This window comes from Triticum aestivum, chromosome 6A (assembly GCF_018294505.1).
Source record: "Triticum aestivum cultivar Chinese Spring chromosome 6A, IWGSC CS RefSeq v2.1, whole genome shotgun sequence".
Classification (NCBI taxonomy): domain Eukaryota; kingdom Viridiplantae; phylum Streptophyta; class Magnoliopsida; order Poales; family Poaceae; genus Triticum; species Triticum aestivum.
This window is the reverse complement of record NC_057809.1, coordinates 618,278,597-618,296,824: the sequence shown is the minus strand read 5'-3', so window position 1 is coordinate 618,296,824 and position 18,228 is coordinate 618,278,597. Positions and strand designations below refer to the sequence as shown.

At 47.2% G+C, this 18,228-nt stretch overlaps 1 protein-coding gene across 2 annotated transcripts; it reads left to right on the top strand.

The window, feature by feature from the left end:
* The first annotated feature begins 10,460 nt into the window (after positions 1-10,460).
* On the top strand, positions 10,461-15,877 carry LOC123129160 (disease resistance protein RGA5). Of its 2 annotated transcripts, none has more exons than XM_044549387.1 (6): positions 10,461-10,691; positions 10,826-10,969; positions 11,113-11,165; positions 11,367-11,461; positions 11,554-12,479; positions 13,587-15,877. In XM_044549387.1, exons 5-6 carry the CDS (start codon positions 11,641-11,643, stop codon positions 15,526-15,528), a joined length of 2,781 nt encoding a protein of 926 aa, XP_044405322.1. In that variant the 5' UTR covers positions 10,461-10,691; positions 10,826-10,969; positions 11,113-11,165; positions 11,367-11,461; positions 11,554-11,640; the 3' UTR covers positions 15,529-15,877. The 2 variants fall into 2 exon arrangements, with proteins under 2 accessions (XP_044405322.1, XP_044405323.1); XM_044549388.1 differs by having other exon boundaries at positions 10,467-10,697.
* Positions 15,878-18,228: the final 2,351 nt, after the last annotated feature.

The window sequence follows — 18,228 nt, the reverse complement described above, 5'->3', positions numbered from 1 at the left end:
GCATTTCTCATATTATATGTAGATGACATACTATTGATGGGAAATGATATAGAACTCTTGGACAGCATCAAGGCCTACTTGAATAAGAGTTTTTCAATGAAGGACCTTGGAGAAGCTGCTTATATATTAGGCATCAAAATCTATAGAGATAGATCAAGACGCCTCATAGGTCTTTCACAAAGCACATACCTTGATAAGATATTGAAGAAGTTCAATATGGATCATTCTAAGAAGGGGTTCTTACCTGTGTTACAAGGTGTGAAATTGAGCTCAGCTCAATGTCCGACCACAGCAGAAGAAATAGAAGAGATGAGTGTCATCCCCTATGCCTCAGCCATAGGTTCTATTATGTATGCCATGCTGTGTACCAGACCTGATGTAAACCTTGCCGTAAGTTTGGTAGGAAGGTACCAAAGTAATCCCGGCAAGGAACACTAGACAGCGGTCAAGAATATCCTGAAGTACCTGAAAAGGACTAAGGAAATGTTTCTCGTTTATGGAGGTGACGAAGAGCTCGTCGTAAAGGGTTGCGTCGACGCTAGCTTCGACACAGATCTGGATGACTCTAAGTCACAAACCGGATACGTGTATATGTTGAATGGTGGAGCAGTGAGCTGGTGCAGCTGCAAGCAGAGCGTTGTGGCGGGATCTACATGTGAAGCGGAGTACATGGCAGCCTCGGAGGCAGCACATGAAGCAATATGGGTGAAGGAGTTCATCACCGACCTAGGAGTCATACCCAATGCGTCGGGGCCAATCAAACTCTTTTGTGACAACACTGGAGCTATTGCACTTGCCAAGGAGCCCAGGTTTCACAAGAAGACAAGGCACATCAAGCGTCGCTTCAACTCCATTCGTGAAAATGTTCAAAATGGAGACATAGAGATTTGTAAAGTACACACGGACCTGAATGTAGCAGATCCGTTGACTAAACCTCTCCCTAGGGCAAAACATGATCAACACCAGAATTCCATGGGTGTTCGATTCATCACAATGTAACTAGATTATTGACTCTAGTGCAAGTGGGAGACTGTTGGAAATATGCCCTAGAGGCAATAATAAAAGCATTATTATTATATTTCCTTGTTCATGATAATTGTCTTTATTCATGCTATAATTGTGTTATCCGGAAATCGTAATACATGTGTGAATAATAGACACCAACATGTCCCTAGTAAGCCTCTAGTTAACTAGCTCGTTGATCAACAGATAGTCATGGTTTCCTGACTATGGACATTGGATGTCATTGATAACGAGATCACATCATTAGGAGAATGATGTGATGGACAAGACCCAATCCTAAACATAGCACAAGATCGTATAGTTCGTTTGCTAGAGTTTTCCAATGTCAAAGTATCTTTTCCTTAGACCATGAGATCGTGTAACTCCCGGATACCGTAGGAGTGCTTTGGGTATATCAAACGTCACAACGTAACTGGGTGACTATAAAGGTATACTACGGGTATCTCCGAAAGTGTCTGTTGGGTTGACATGGATCAAGACTGGGATTTGTCACTCCGTATGACGGAGAGGTATCACTGGGCCCACTCGGTAATGCATCATCATAATGAGCTCAAAGTGACCAAGTGTCTGGTCACGGGATCATGCATTACGATACGAGTAAAGTGACTTGCCGGTAACGAGATTGAACGAGGTATTGGGATACCGACGATCGAATCTCGGGCAAGTAACATATCGATTGACAAAGGGAATTGCATACGGGGTTGATTGAATCCTCGACATCGTGGTTCATCCGTTGAAATCATTGTGGAGCATGTGGGAGCCAACATGGGTATCCAGATCCCGCTGTTGGTTATTGACCGGAGAGTCGTCTCGGTCATGTCTGCTTGTCTTCCGAACCCGTAGGGTCTACACACTTAAGGTTCGGTGACGCTAGGGTTGTGAAGATATGTATATGCAGAAACCCGAATGTTGTTTGGAGTCCCGGATGAGATCCCGGACGTCACAAGGAGTTCTGGAATGGTCCGGAGGTAAAGAATTATATATAGGAAGTGTTGTTTCGGCCATCGGGACAAGTTTCGGGGTTATCGGTATTGTACCGGGACCACCGGAGGGGTCCCGCGGGCCCACCGGGTGGGGCCACCTGTCCCGGGGGGCCACATGGGCTGTAGGGGGTGCGCCTTGGCCTAGATGGGCCAAGGGCACCAGCCCCTATAGGCCCATGCGCCTAGGGTTTCCACAAAAGAAGAGTCCAAGTGGTGGAAGGCACCTCGAGGTGCCTTGGGGGGGAGGGAAACCTCCCCCTTGGCAGCCGCACCTAGGAGATTGGATCTCCTAGGCTGCGCACCACCCCCCCTTGGCCCTCCTATATATAGTGGGGGAGAGGAGGGACTTCATACCCCAGCCCCTGGCGCCTCCCTCTCTCCCCGTTACGTCTCCCTCTTGTAGCATAGGCGAAGCCCTGCTACTGTGATGCCCTGCATCCACCACCACGCCGTCGTGCTGCTGGATCTTCATCAACCTCTCCTTCCTCTTGCTGGATCAAGAAGGAGGAGACGTCTCCCGTCCCGTACGTGTGTTGAACGCGGAGGTGCCGTCCGTTCGGCGCTGGTCATCGGTGATTTGGATCACGTCGAGTACACCTTCCTCATCCCCGTTCTTTGAACGCTTCCGCGCGTGATCTACAAAGGTATGTAGATGCAATCCGATCACTCGTTGCTAGATGAACTCCTAGATGGATCTTGGTGAAACGAGTAGGAAAATTTTTGTTTTCTGCAACGTTCCCCAACAGCCAGCTCCTAGTAACCGGAGTGACACCTGCATCCTCCATCTCTTTCTCAGACTTATCCCACTTAGGCATTGCCACCGCGTAGCCACCTGGCCCCAGCTTATGGAACTTATCCTTTTTATCGGCATTCTTCTTGTTTATTCTCGACCGTTCCTTAGCTAATTCTGAATCCTTGAATTTCATGAAATCATCCCAATGAGCACTTTGATTCTCTAGTGTTCCCTCGAATACCGGAGTCTTCCTTCCATCCTTGATGTACTTGTCCCATACATGATTCTTGTGGTTCTTGAATAAAACCGCCATCTTCCTAAGAGCGGCGTCCTTGACTTTCTCCACATCTGCATCTGTGAAATGATCTGGTAGGGTGAAATGTTCCATGAGAGTATCCCAAAGCAGTTTTTTTGTCTGTCGTCGACAAAAGTAATATTTGGACGTGGCTTTGCTGGCACTCTCCATTCTTGAAGGGAGATCGGGAGTTGGTCCTTCACAAGAACTCCGCACTGACGAACGAACTTGTCCGCAATCTTCTTAGGCGCTAATGGTTCGCTATTAGGTCTGATTGCCTCGATATTGTACTTTACGCCCTCCTTCAACTTTTTGTTCGGGCCTCGTTTTGTTCTTTTGCCTGAAGATTTGCTCGATCCGGATGGCTGAAAGAAGAAAGATCGATTCGTTAATATATCTTCAACTCATTTAAAACATGTGATGATCACCAGATGCCTGCTTCTATAAATATATATACCTCGCCGGTGTCTGTTGTTTCAAGATCAACATGTTCTTCGTCATCGTCATAATCGTAGTTCATGACTTCATCAATTCGGTCGTTGCGATCGAATACCATATCACCCTCTCCGGTGTTGTTTAGAAATTCGGAGCCGTCATCATCTTCTTCATTCTGATCATCATCTGGCCAGCGTATCATATCGAACATGGTCTGTTCTCTCTCTCTCTCTCTGTCGGTATTGTCCGCCATAGCTTTTATTTAACTATGCCAAAAGAAATATAAAACAATTTAGTATTCAAATTACATCGTCTCGAATAATAGATATAATCTCGAATACATCGTCTCGAATAATAGATATAATCTCGAATACATCGTCTCGAATAATATATAATATTGAATAGTACATCACTGGCTAGGTAGCTAATTAAAGATCGAATACTACAGAAGAATCTAGGACACTCGCGGTTCCTGCGGAGCGGGCGGTGGACACCCAAAGAGAAGGAACCCTCACAGGATCATAGCTGAAGTGAGATCCCTGAAGAAACTGCCAGGTATTGGAGAACCTGCCGCCCTCTAACGCAACCATGTAGCGATGGACGTGCTCGTCCTCCTCCCTGACACGGCGACGTACCACCTCCGGCGGGGCCGGCTCCCTCCACACCGAAACTAGCCCACGCGAACGCCACCAAACGAGATCAGGGTCGACGACGGGACCCGGGGCCGGGTTCCTCATCAAGCGGCGCCCCCCTCCAGGCAACACCTCCCAGTGCCAGCCCGGCGGAGCCCAGTCCTGGACATGGGTCAGTCGGACGTCGTCGCGGACAGGTCGACGGCGAGGATGCAGGTCGGGCATCGTCGAGAACAAATACTAGCTATATGCCCGCAAAAAGTAACATTTTTTTAATGATTGGATTTTGATAACTAAAATTTCTAACATTTCTATATAACACTAATTATGCTATCATTGCATATGTCAAAACTCTATATGCTATTTCATACTAATTAAGCATCTAACACTAAAAACAGAAAACACAACTTCTATACATCCATTAAAAAACTGAAAAACAACATTATATAAAAAATTTCCATACTAATTAAACACTAATTATATCCATCTAACATGCATTCATACATATATATACTAGTGAAAAAATAATAATCTAAAAAATCTAAACTAATTAAACATACAAAATACGTATATACTAATATATACATGCATTAATTCATAGATATGTACGTGTGTGTGTGTGTTCATCATGCTTGTGTGTGTGTGTATGGGCTCAGGGAGGGGCGGCGCCCATGGTGGCCGCCGGGGGCGGGGGAGAGGGGTTAGAGGGGGAGAGCTCACAGCGGGGCGACGGCGACGGCGAGGCGACGGCCGGGGGCGGCGACGGGCCGGGGCGTGAAGCGGGGGCAGCGACGTGGGGACGACGCGACGGGGACGGGCTCGGGGCGGCGACGGAGACGGGGACGGGGCGGCGACGGGGACGGGGGCGGCAACGGCGACGGCGTCGATCGATCGGGGCGCGCGGGCGGTGCTTCGATGGGGAAACAGAGGAAGAAACAGAGGGAGAATGAAATTTTCGTAAGTGTTCTATATATAGAAGGCACATTTAGTACCGGTTGGAGCCACCAACCGGTACTAAAGGCCTGTTTTGGCCAGGCCAAGCGGCGGGAACCGCACACCCTTTAGTACCGGTTGGTGGCTCCAACCGGTACTAAAGGCCCTCCTTTAGTACCGGTTGGTGCCACGAACCGGTACTAAAGGGGGTGCGCTGGCGCAGGTGCGGTGCGCAAGTTTAGTCCCACCTCGCTAGCCGAGGGGCGACCGCACTGGTTTATAAACCCCAGTGCGGTAGCTCTCTCGAGCTCCTCTCCAAAGCAGGCCTATTGGGCCTACATGTTCTGTGCTGCCCTGTGGGCCTACTGGGCCTTTGCGGGCCTGCATCCTGGCCCAACAACGGGTTGGGTTTCTAGTCGTATGCAGGCCGCTCTGGCCTAGTAGGCGGGCTTTTTTATTTTTTTGCTTTATTTATTTTTGAGTTGTTTTTTTGTGTATTTAGAGTTTCTTTGTGAATATTTTTGCTTTAGGTACAAAAAATTAGAAACTTTCTGTTAGTGCCCATAGTTTTCAAATTTGAATAGTTTAAATTTTGAATTATTTGAAATTAGTGTGAATCACTAGTTTGTGAATAACTTAACTTTAAAAATCAGTAAATGCATGAAAGAATTTGTTTGCACATAAAATTTCTTTGCGTTTCAAATGCCAAAACACATAATTAACTACCCTAACTATTACAGAGATTCCCTTCTGGGTGTGAAACACAGAAGAAAGTGATGATAGTGAAGCCGATCACATCCCAGATCTTTGGTTGTGAAACTTTTTCTTCGCGTGGGTCCCTTTGCGCCGTAACCATGGAAAATCTTCATCATTTAACGGGATGCTCGGGTCAATATTCACTGTGAATGGAGCAATTTCATCAAACTTTTCATAATCTTCTGACTTGTCTGTCTTTTCATCCACTCCCACGATGTTTCTCTTCCCAGAAAGAACTATGTGTCGCTTTGGCTCATCGTACGATGCATTCGCTTCCTTATCTTTTCTTTTTCTTGGCTTGGTAGACATGTCCTTCACATAGAAAACCTGTGCCACATCATTGGCTAGGACGAATGGTTCGTCTGCATACGCAAGATTGTTGAGATCCACTGTTGTCAATCCGTACTGCGGGTCTTCCGTTACCCCGCCTCGTGTCATATTGACCCATTTGCACCGAAACAAAGGGACCTTCAAACCACGTCGATAGTCAAGTTCCCATATGTCCTGTATATAACCATAATATGTTTCCTTTCCTGTCTTGGTTTCTGCATCAAAGCGGACGCCACTGTTTTGGTTGGTGCTCTTCTTATCTTGGGCGATCGTTTAAAATGTATTACCATTTATCTCGTACCCTTTGAAAGTCATTATATTCGAAAATGGTAACTGGGACAACAAGTACATGTCATCTTCAATAGAGGTGTCATGCATGGTACGTGTCTGCAACCAGCTGGCGAAACTCCTGATTTGTTCACGTGTAATCCAGTCATCAGACCGCTCCGGGTGTTTGGAGTGTAGCAAATTCTTGTGTTCATCCATATACGGAGCCACCAAGGCGGAATTCTGTAAAACTGTGTAGTGTGCTTCAGTGAGAGAATGTCCGTCCATACATATTATTTGTTTCCCTCCTAGCGTGCCTTTTCCATCCAGTCTGCCCTTATGCCGCGATTCAGGAACACCAATCGGCTTAAGGTCAGGAATAAAGTCAATACAAAACTCAATGACCTCCTCATTTTGACGGCCCTTGGAGATGCTTCCTTCTGGCCTAGCACGGTTATGAACATATTTTTTTAAGACTCCCATGAACCTCTCAAAGGGGAACATATTGTGTAGAAATACAGGACCCAAAACGTTAATCTCTTCGCATAGGTGAACTAGGACGTGCGTCATGATGTTGAAGAAGGATGGTGGGAACACCAACTCGAAACTGACAAGACATTGCACCAAATCATTCTGTAACCTTGGTATGATTTCTGGATCGATTACCTTCTGAGAGATTGCATTGAGAAATGCACATAGCTTCACAATGGCTAATCGAACGTTTTCCGGTAGAAGCCCCTTCAATGCAACCGAAAGCAGTTGCGTCATAATCACGTGGTAGTCATGAGACTTTAGGTTCTGGAACTTTTTCTCTGCCATGTTTATTATTCCCTTTATATTCGACGAGAAGCCAGACGGTACCTTAATACTGAGCAGGCATTCAAAAAAGATTTCTTTCTCTTCTTTGGTAAGAGCGTAGCTTGCATGACCCTGATGTATGTCGTCTTTTCCGTGCATACGTTGCTGGTCCTCCCGTGCCTCAGGTGTATCTTTTGTCTTCCCATACACGCCCAAGAAGCCAAGAAGGGCCACACAAAGATTCTTCGTCACGTGCATCACGTCGATTGCGGAGCGGACCTCTAGGTCTTTCCAATAGGGCAGGTCCCAAAATATAGATTTCTTCTTCCACATGGGTGCGCGCCCGTCAGCGTCATTCGGAACAGGTTGTCCACCAGGACCCTTTCCAAAGACCACCTTCAAATCCTTGACCATATCATGTACATCAGCACCAGTACGGTGGCGAGGCTTCGTCCGGTGATCCGCCTCACCTTTGAAATGCTTGCCTTTCTTTCTTACGGGATGCCTGCTCGGAAGAAATCAACGATGTCCCAGGTACACATTCTTCTTACAATTAGCCAAATATATACCGTCGGTAGCGTCCAAACAGTGCGTGCATGCGCGGTATCCCTTGTTTGTCTGTCCTGAAAGGTTACTGAGAGCAGGCCAATCATTGATGGTCACGAACAGCAATGCCTTTAGGTCAAATTCTTCCCCCATGTGCTCATCCCACGCACGTACACCTGTTCCATTCCACAGTTGTAAGAGTTCTTCAACTAATGGCCTTAGGTACACATCAATGTCGTCGTCGGGTTGCTTAGGGCCTTGGATGAGCACTGGCATCATAATGAACTTCCGCTTTATGCACAACCAAGGAGGAAGGTTATACAAACATAGAGTCACAGGCCAGGTGCTATGGTTGCTGCTCTGCTCCCCAAAAGGATTAATGCCATCTGCGCTTAGACCAAACCATACGCTCCTTGCGTCATCTGCAAACTCCTTCCCGTACTTTCTTTCGATTTTTCTCCACTGCGACCCGTCAGCGGGTACTCTCAACTTTCCGTCTTTCTTACAGTCTTCTCTATGCCATCGCATCGCCTTGGCATGCTCTTTGTTTTAGAACAAACGTTTCAACCGTGGTATTATAGGAGCATACCACATCACCTTGGCAGGAATCTTCTTCCTGGGGCGCTCGCCCTCGACATCACCAGGGTCATCGCGGCTGATCTTATAGCGCAATGCACCACATACCGGGCAAGCGTTCAAATCCTCATACTCACCGCGGTAGAAGATGCAATCATTAGGGCATGCATGTATCTTCTGCACCTCTAATCCTAGAGGGCAGACAGCCTTCTTTGCTTCGTACGTACTCTCGGGCAATTCGTTGTCCTTTGGAAGCATATCCTTTATCATTACCAGCAACTTTCCAAATCCCTTGTAAGATACACCATTCTCTGCCTTCCATTGCAGCAATTCCAGTGTGGTGCCCAGCTTTTTCTTGTCACCTACGCAATTCGGGTACAACAATTTTTTGTGATCCTCTAACATGCGCTGCAACTTCTTCTTCTCCAAATCACTTGCGCAGTTTCTCTTTGCATCGGCAATGGCCCGACCTAGATCATCAACGGGCTCATCTGATGCCTCTTCTTCAGCTTCTTCCCGCATTGCCGGCTCAGCTTCTTCCCGCATTACCGGCTCAGCTTCTTCCCCCATTGTTGTATCATCGTATTCAGGGAACCCATGGACAGGATAGCTGTCGTCGTCCTCTTCTTCTTCATTTCTTCCATCATAACCCCTCTTTCTCCGTGCTTGGTCCAAACATTATAGTGGGGCATGAAACCGGACTTAAACAGGTGGACGTGAATGGTTCTTGACGTAGAGTAATTCTGACCATTCTTACAGCCAACACATGGACAAGGCATAAAACCATCCGCCCGCTTGTTTGCCTCAGCCGCAAGCAGAAAAGTATGCATGCCCTCAACGAACTGGGGAGAGCATCGGTCATCGTACATCCATTGCCGGCTCATCTTCATTACACAACACCGAATAGACCAAATTAATACAAGTTCATACATAAAGTTCATACAACACTTAAATGCAACAAACAAATAACTCTCTAGCTAAAGCATTTAAATGCAACAACAAATGCGATCAAGATCGCAACTAAGGTAACAATGGATCCAACAGCATAATGATACCAAGCCTCACTATCGATGGCATATTTTCTAATCTTTCTAATCTTCAAGCGCATTTTCTTCATCTTGATCTTGTGATCATCGACGACATCGGCAACATGCAACTCCAATTCCATCTTCTCCCCCTCAATTCTTTTCAATTTTTCTTTCAAGTACTCGTTTTCTCTTTCAACTAAATTTAACCTCTCGACAATAGGGTCGGTTGGAATTTCCGGTTCACATACCTCCTAGAAAAAATTTCTATGTCAACTTGATGGGCATAATTTGTCATAAACACGAAATGCAATATATATACCACATCCGAATCATAACAAGGACGAGGGCCGACGGGGACGGATATCAAAACCATGGCACTATATGTATAACAAACAACGTACGGGTAAGATAATTATACGAGTAACTATATATCCAAATCACACAAACATCAATTTTTATATAAAATTTCATGAACAAAGAGGCTCACCACAAGGTGGTGCCGACGACGGGACGGTGCGGGTGATCGACGGTGGTTACGACGGAGATTTAGAAGGCACTAAGTAAACCACACCTACATATGCAAACTAAGTGTTATTTTTGACCTCTTGCATATAAATCAAATACTAGCACATATATATATATATTTCCTCCCAAATTACTAAACTCACAAATTAATCACTATATAAAGCATTGCAAGAGTTAATCTAGCAATGAGAGATGAAAGGACAAAGTTGCTAACCTTTGTGATCATTTGAATGGATGGGGGCCTTCAAATCTTGACAAATTTTGGGCAAAATGTGTGATGAGCTTGAGAGGAAGAGGGAAAGAACAGAGAGGAGAGGGGAAAGGAGAAGAACAGAGCGAGCTCGGGTGGACGAAGGGTTTATGTAGGACGACCTTTAGTACCGATTCGTGACAAGAACCGGTACTAAAGGGGCTGGAGGGGCCGCAGTCTGACAACATCATGCCACCACTCTCATTAGCACCGGTTCGTGACACGAACCGGTGCTAAAGGTTTGCCACGAACCGGTATTAATGAAAGCGGCCCGGCTAGCCGTTGGAACCGGCTCAAATATAAACCAGCACTAATGTGCTTTACGATTTGATCTTTTTCTACTAGCGTGGCGACGACTTGGCGACGACCAGATCCATCCTGGTCCTTGTTTACGCGTTTGCGGCGACTGAGCAGGAGATCCATCCCCATCCCCATCTCGCTTCTCACTCCCACTCTCCATCGTCTCGCAGTGCACGCGTCGCCGGCGTCCGAGCCTCACCTCGCCGGGCCAGGTGCCGGCTTACTCCGCGGTCGCCGTCGTCCGCCCATTCCGCGGCGGATCCATCCTGCTAGCCAGCTTGGTACGAGTACGAACACCCCTTGCCCCTGCTTCCATCTCCTTGTATGAAGCCGCCGGCGCCGGAACGCGGTCGGTCCGTGGCTCGTTCTGTGCGGCGAATTTTGCACTTACCTTGGTTAATCCATTCTCTTTCAGCTCCAGATCGACGATGCTGACGAAATAACAATCCACTGTTCACCTGACACGCCGACCATCTCGCCGGCGCCCGAGCTCCCACCCCCATTCTCCTCGCTTGGCGAGGTGCCGGGGTTAACGCCGCGGCCAGATCCATCCTTTGAGGTACGGCCCCGTCCCCTCGCCCCCTGCTTCCATCTCCTCCGATGCCGCCGTCGGCGCCGCGCAGTGGACTGCGCCGGCACACTCTGTAGCTCGTCTGGTGCAGCAATGGTCGGGCTCACCTCCGTTAATCCATCCTCTTTCAGGTATGTCACTGTTCACCGTCAGTGCGCTTGGCTCTGAGTTGCACGACATTCAGGTATGAACCAATAAAAACTCAGCTTCCACATGAGAGATTTGTAACTAGCTGTTCAGTGTTATAATCCCTCCTCTTTTTCAGGTTGTCAATTTGTAGTTAGCTGCTTACTGTCAGTGCATTCTGCAACCACGCACAATTTTGACTGGCCATTTTTGGTGCAGCAATGGTCTGGCTCACCTCTGTTAATCTATCTTCTTTCAGGGTTCAGATGGACGACGCGGAGAATAAATCAAATCCACTGTCCACTTGCACTGCGAATCGAGCGAACTGCGGCGCTGGTCTGCACGACAAATCAGGTATGAGCCCTTCTCCCTGCGTCTTGGACACAACTAAAAATTCAGGTTCCATGGGATGCTCAGTCTACTAACCATGCTCTCCTCTTTTTCAGCTTGCCGATTTGTAGCTGGCTGTTTACTATCAGTGCATTCATCAACTGAGCTCCACGAACTGTTGACTGGCCGAGCTCTGAGCTAGCATGGCCATGGAGGCTGCACTCGTCAGCGTGGCGACGGGGGTCCTCAAACCTGTCATAGGGAAGCTGACCGTCCTGCTCGGCAATGAGTACAAGCGTTTCAAAACAGTTCGAAAGGAGATCAAGTCTCTCACTAATGAGCTTGCCGCAATGGAGGCTTTTCTCCTCAAGATGTCGGAGGAGGAGGATCCTGATGTGCAGGATAAAGTCTGGATGAATGAGGTGCGGGAGCTGTCCTATGACCTGGAGGACGCCATCGACGACTTCATGCAAAGCATCGGTGACAAAGACGAAAAGCCAGATGGCTTCATCGAGAAAGTGAAGAACTCACTAGGGAAGTTGGGGAAGATGAAGGCTCGTCGTCGGATCGGCAAGGAGATTCAGGATCTGAAGAAACAAATCAAAGAGGTGGGTGAGAGGAATGCAAGGTACAAGGGTCGTGAGGCCTTCTCCAACTCCAAGAATGCAACCGTTGACCCTAGAGCCCTTGCTATCTTTGAGCATGCCTCAAAGCTCGTCGGAATTGATGAGCCCAAGGCTGAGATAATCAAGCTGTTAACAGAAGAGGATGTTCGTGCTTCAGAGCAACAACAACAACCAAAGATAGTCTCCATCACTGGACCTGGAGGAATGGGCAAAACAACTCTTGCAAACCAAGTGTATCAAGAGCTAAAAGGAAAATATGAGTGTTGGGCTTTCATCTCAGTTTCACGAAATCCAGACATGACGAATGTCTTGAGAACCATTCTAAGTGAAGTGGCTAAGAAAGACTATGCTACCACTGAAGCTGGGAATATACAACAACTCATCATCAAGATCATAGATTTTCTAGCAGACAAAAGGTACATTTTGTCTTTAATATTTTTTCATTTCTACTTGTCATCTTTGAATGTATAAAATAGTTACTTATAATTAGATATCATAGGAAGATTGTACTAGTAGAATTTGTTAAAAAGTTCCATATAATTCTATGCTCAGGAATCTCCTTCATTACATAGGCACATCACTATTCCCTTTTATTGTGTAATTATATGGCATAAGTTTGTGTCAGGACCCCATAACACTACATCTTCTCACAGTACTAACTTGGCTCACTTTTCTTTCTAACTCTCCTTGAGCTCCCATAACATCCTGATCTATAATTATCTGTGCACTTTACCTCATGCTGATTTTGCAAGTGTGGCATTCATGTTACCCTGATTTTCACACAAAAATTGACACACAAATTACTTTTTTCTACCTCCACCTCTCCCTTCTCTGGGCCCCTTGTTTCTTCAGACCAGATGCATCGTGCCTTGATACACTCGTCTTCCTATCCTCCCTCGTCCCGCCAACCGAACGCCACACTGCTCTATCGAGACCACCTCCGTTGAGATCCACTAGGCATCAGCCACTATTGTTGCCCTACATGGCCATACATCACTGGCAATGCAGCCATCCAAAATCGAAAAAACTATAGTTTACTAGGTTAAGTGAGCCTAATTTTTTTAATGGGAAAGCATGCCCAAACCAGTAGTCTATGAGGGAAAACACACATTATATATATATATATATATATATTATATGTACTTTACTCTCTTTTCATTTTAGATCACTGGATCTTTGGGTCCACACCCAGATTCTTTGCTTTGTTGCTCATGACCACCTGATCGATGCCAACGTATAATTATACATCTTTTTATCCATCTCTTGTCTTTCAACATAATTGTCCAGTCTTGATCTTTTCTGTGGGCATGCCTCTTGTTTAAACAATTGCTTATTCCCCTTGCTCTCTGTAATTATCCAAACTAACATGGACATGCAAAAGGAATTAAGTATGTAACATATGCTCTTTTAGCACTTGTGTGCTTATACTTTTCATTTTGTCAATCTTAACGTGTTTCATTTACTCTTTGTCTGTCTACGCAGAACACTTTACTTTACAGCTATGCTAATTTGTCCTTATACAGGTACTTTGTTGTTGTTGACGATATATGGGACGTGGATACGTGGGATATTATTAAGCGTGCATTCCCCGCTACAAGTTCTACCAGTAGAATAATCACCACCGCTCGTATGAACAGTGTCGCTCATTTATGTTGTTCATCATTCAATGGTCATATTTACAATATAAGGGCTCTTGATATGGTGCACTCAAGGCAGTTATTTCACACAAGATTATTTAAGTCCGATGAAGATTGCCCTTCATACCTTCAAGAAATTTCTAAGCAAATATTGCAAAAATGCGATGGGTTACCTTTGGCGATCATTGCTATATCTGGTTTGTTAGCTAACACAGAAAAAACAGAGGTTCTGTGGAATCAAGTGAAAGATTCAATTGGTCGTACACTTGAAAGGAATCCTTGCGTCGAAGGAATGATGAAGATATTGTCACTTAGTTATTTTGATCTGCCTCCTTATTTAAAAACTTGCCTCTTATACCTGAGCATGTATCTAGAAGATTCTATTATTGAGAAGGAGGACCTGATAAGAAGATGGATTGGTGAAGGATTCATTCATAGAGAAGGCAGATACACGGCATATGAGGTAGGAGAAAGGTGTTTTAATGAACTACTCAATAGGGGTTTGATCCAACCTGGGGGGACAGATATCTATGGCGAAGTGAAGAGTTGTCGGGTTCATGACACAATTCTTGATTTCATCATATCCAAGTCCATAGAAGAGAACTTTGTTACTATACTTGGGGTTCCCACTATGACAATTGTAAACCAAAGCAAAGTTGTTCGTCGACTCTGTCTACAAGGTGTCGAGGAAGGAAATTCAGCAGTATTGATCGCAGATCTCGTGTTTTCCCATGTTCGATCACTTACTATGGTTAGAGGTCTGTTGTCAATTCCTTCTTTGGAGGAGTTCAGACATCTGCGTGTTCTCAACTTGAAGGATTGCTCCGAATTGGAAGATCAACATCTTGAAAATATAGTGAGGTTGTTCCAGCTGAGGTACCTGAATCTCAAACGTACAGGAATAAGCAAGCTCCCAGAACAAATTGGTCGTTTAGGATGCTTAGAGGTGCTGGACCTAACAGGGACATATGTAAAGGAATTACCTGCATCTATTGTTAACCTCAGAAAATTGATGCATCTACTTGTTAATGATTTTGTTAAATTTCCTGATGGGATTGCAAAGATGCAAGCAATAGAGACGTTGAAAGTTGTCAATGCCTCCATTCAGCCATTAGACTTCCTGTGCGGCCTTGGCAAACTAAAGAATTTGAGGAATCTGCAGCTTTACCTTGATTTCGGATTTGATTCTGACACTGAGGATACAAATATGGTTGGGGGGGAGCACAACAAAGCTATTGTCTCCTCCCTGTATAAGCTAGGCACCCAAAATCTCCGCTCCCTGACTATTGGGGATCGGAGCGGCCTCTTACATGAGGAATCTTTGTGCCTGCCTACCCTCGATGACCTTTTTATATGGTTTCCAGCCTTCCCGCAGCCGACATGGGTGGGCTCCCTCAGAAACCTCCAGCAGCTACGCCTTGTTGTGAAGAGGTTCAAGCAGGACGACCTCTGCACCCTTGGGGCTTTACCCAGTCTGCTCGTTATGTATCTGGTGGAACAAACAGAGTCAAGCGGAAAGCTCAGATTCAGTGGTGAGGTTGGGTTCCGATTCTTGAAGATTTTTATTTATGGCGGATGTTTGGAACCAGTAGATCTGATGTTTGGGACAGGATCCATGCCAAAGCTTGAAAAACTAGAGCTTAATGCGTTTTGCATGGTTGAAGCTAACTCTCTCGGCTTTGGAATTGAGAACCTCCCCTGCCTCGCTAGTGTTAAATGCATTATGGTTGTTGGTGATGATGGCATTGTTGAAGCTGTGAAGACTGCCATGGAGAGAGGAGCCAGCACACATCCCAACCACCCTAGTCTACTCTTTCAGAGACGTTGAGTAAACAAGGCAATAACCGGGGAGTTGTTGCTATTCGTCGTCCGGCCGGCATTGCATGTTCTGAAGTTTAGTGTTTGTTGAGCCGTTGGTGTTGTTAGATTTTCATAAAAAATCTACTCTTTGGGAGATTTCAGTGATAATTTTAACAAAGAAGCCAACAACAGGGGAGTTGCTTCTGCTTGTATTCCGGCCAGCCGGTTCTGAAGTTTAATAGTGTTTGGCTCGATTCATCTCTCTTTTATGATACACTATTCTCTCTGTCGGATAATGTACTATGGATAATGATACAAAATTCTAGTGTACTGCATTTTCTATAATAATCAGTCATCCGTACGTGTTGATGGTTTAATATTCTTGGGTGACCATTCTGTTGGTCGTCATTCTCCAGTTACCGAAAAAGGATTTTCCCCCACTTTGTATTCCAAAGCAACCAACATCAAGTACAGATAACGCTGTGGCGAGTAGCACAACACACCAAGAAAAAGAAGAAGAAACAAATGCCAACCACGACAGCTTGGCAAAGCGCGGATGACCCACCACCGCGGCGCCCACCGGACACAAAACACCACAGACCAAGGCTCCGATCCGCCGCGTACCAAGCAGCACCTCCAAGAAGGGATGCGACGCCGACGACGCTGCTGCTCGGACGAGTCCTCAGGTTTCCCCGGGCACGTGGAGGGAGGTGGGGGGTGGATACCACCGACACCCTCCAGGAAGGAATGGTGGCACCCGCAGGTGTCACCGCGCCAGGGCCGAAGCCGGCAGGGATTTCTCCCGCATTCCAACCCCAACCGCCCAACCGGACGGAACCAACCTGCCAAACCGTCGCCCACCACCATGCGCCAACGCAGTACCGCCGCCACCCACGCCGCCTCACTACGAGCACCACCACGAGGCCAAGAGGACTGGAGAGAAGCTCACCACGACGGGAGCAGCAACACCGACGTCGAGCGGGAGGGAACCACCTCCACCGCCGTCGTGCGGGAGGCCCGTGCCTCCGGCACCATCGCGGTAGCCGTCCGGACGCGGCAGAGGGGCATGCCGGGCCACCCCTGGCCCAGCCAGGCCCGAAGCAGGCCCATTAAGCCCCGCCGGCCGCGATGCAGCAGGCCGGCGTCGTCGTCGCCGGCACCCAGCCACTCGTCGCATCTCCTCCGCCTCCCAGAAGCCATGCCGGAGACCATCCCCGCCGCCGGCCCGCCCAGGCCCAGATGGGGCCCGAAGGCCCCAGATCTGGGCCGAGCGGGCGACGCCAGATCCCGCCGCCGCGCCGCCCCGCCGCCAACGGCAGCGCCGCCGCCCAGCTGCTCGCCTGCATGCGCCACGGAACCCCGCCACCACGCCAGACCGCCGCTGCCTAAACGCACTCCCCGTAGCAGCTTCGCCCGCGCCGGAGAGCGACCGGGAGGGGAAGGGCCAGGAGGCCGCCGCCACCAGCAGCCCCGGGCCAAGCCGGCCGCGGGCGCCGGCGACGGCAGCGGGAAGGGAGGAGGGAGGGAGGGCCTGGAGGGAGGAGGCCTGGTGCGCGGCCGGTCGCCCGCGGGGGGGGGGGGGGGGGGGGGCGACGCGGTCGCGAGAGGAGAGGGGATCTCTGATCCTCGTATTCAACATTATCATTTTCCAGTTGTCAAGCTCTTTGGCAAGTCGTCTTTCTGTAGCTGTACCGGTAATACATTTCTCCTTTGCTCTTTTATCCATGTGTATGTAGTCGTTGTGCTCTTTTATGAAGCAAGATTTTGTGCCCCTGTTACGCTGTGCTTCTTCTCAATAGTTTTCTCAACAATTCGTACGTTGTTATATATGTTTGTTTACGGTTGTTTACAGCTTAATAAACGGATGTCACCTGGTATGTATTAATCTGTCAATTAAATCTTTGATTTTACAGTTCATCTGTTTATATTTTTGCAGTGGTAACCAGATCAGTACTAGCTGATTATTGGGCACTTACTTGAGTGTTGTGGCTGATCTATGTTGTTGGAAACCATCTTGAGGCCAGATTAATTCCTGCTGTCAACAATCCCAGTTCAGAGTTGTCATTCAGAAAATGTGTGCTCTTTCTGAATGGGTAAACTGTCTTCAGTTCAGTCTATCTCTCGAGGAGACCAGGCATTTGTACAACAGTTTCACTGTACTGGTGTAGGAGGCATCTCTTGAGCTCTGCACAGCATACTGGTTGTCAGGTTGTCAGGTTGAGGCATCTCTTGAACTCATGTACAATAGCTTTGTAGAGCATCCAGGTTGTCATTCGTTCAGAAGAAAACGTGTATATTGTTCCGGGCGTCCCCAAGTAGCTGTTGCACGCTTGATCCTCCAGTTCAGTACGTTTTGAAGATGGTTCAGGAGCAGATTGGTTTCAGTAGCAGATTGAATTTTCTCCCACAAAAAAAAAGTAGCAGATTGAATCTTGAGGGTTTCAGTTGACATGTCCTTTCTGCTTGTTTCCACGCATATGCTTATTGAGTTCTACTCTCTGTAATTTATATTGTTGGTGAGACTGAGATGCAAGCACTGCTGCTGTTTTGAAATCGGCTACTGGCCTGCTGCAGTTGTTCTCTCTGTGTACTCATTAATTTGTAGTATGACATTCGGGTTGTGATTTTCCTTTGCCCTTTTCCAGTGATATATCTTGGTGATGTTGGAAATGGAGACGCATGCACTCTGGACCAAGTTGACGCTGATGGATCTGGGCATCCAAACCGC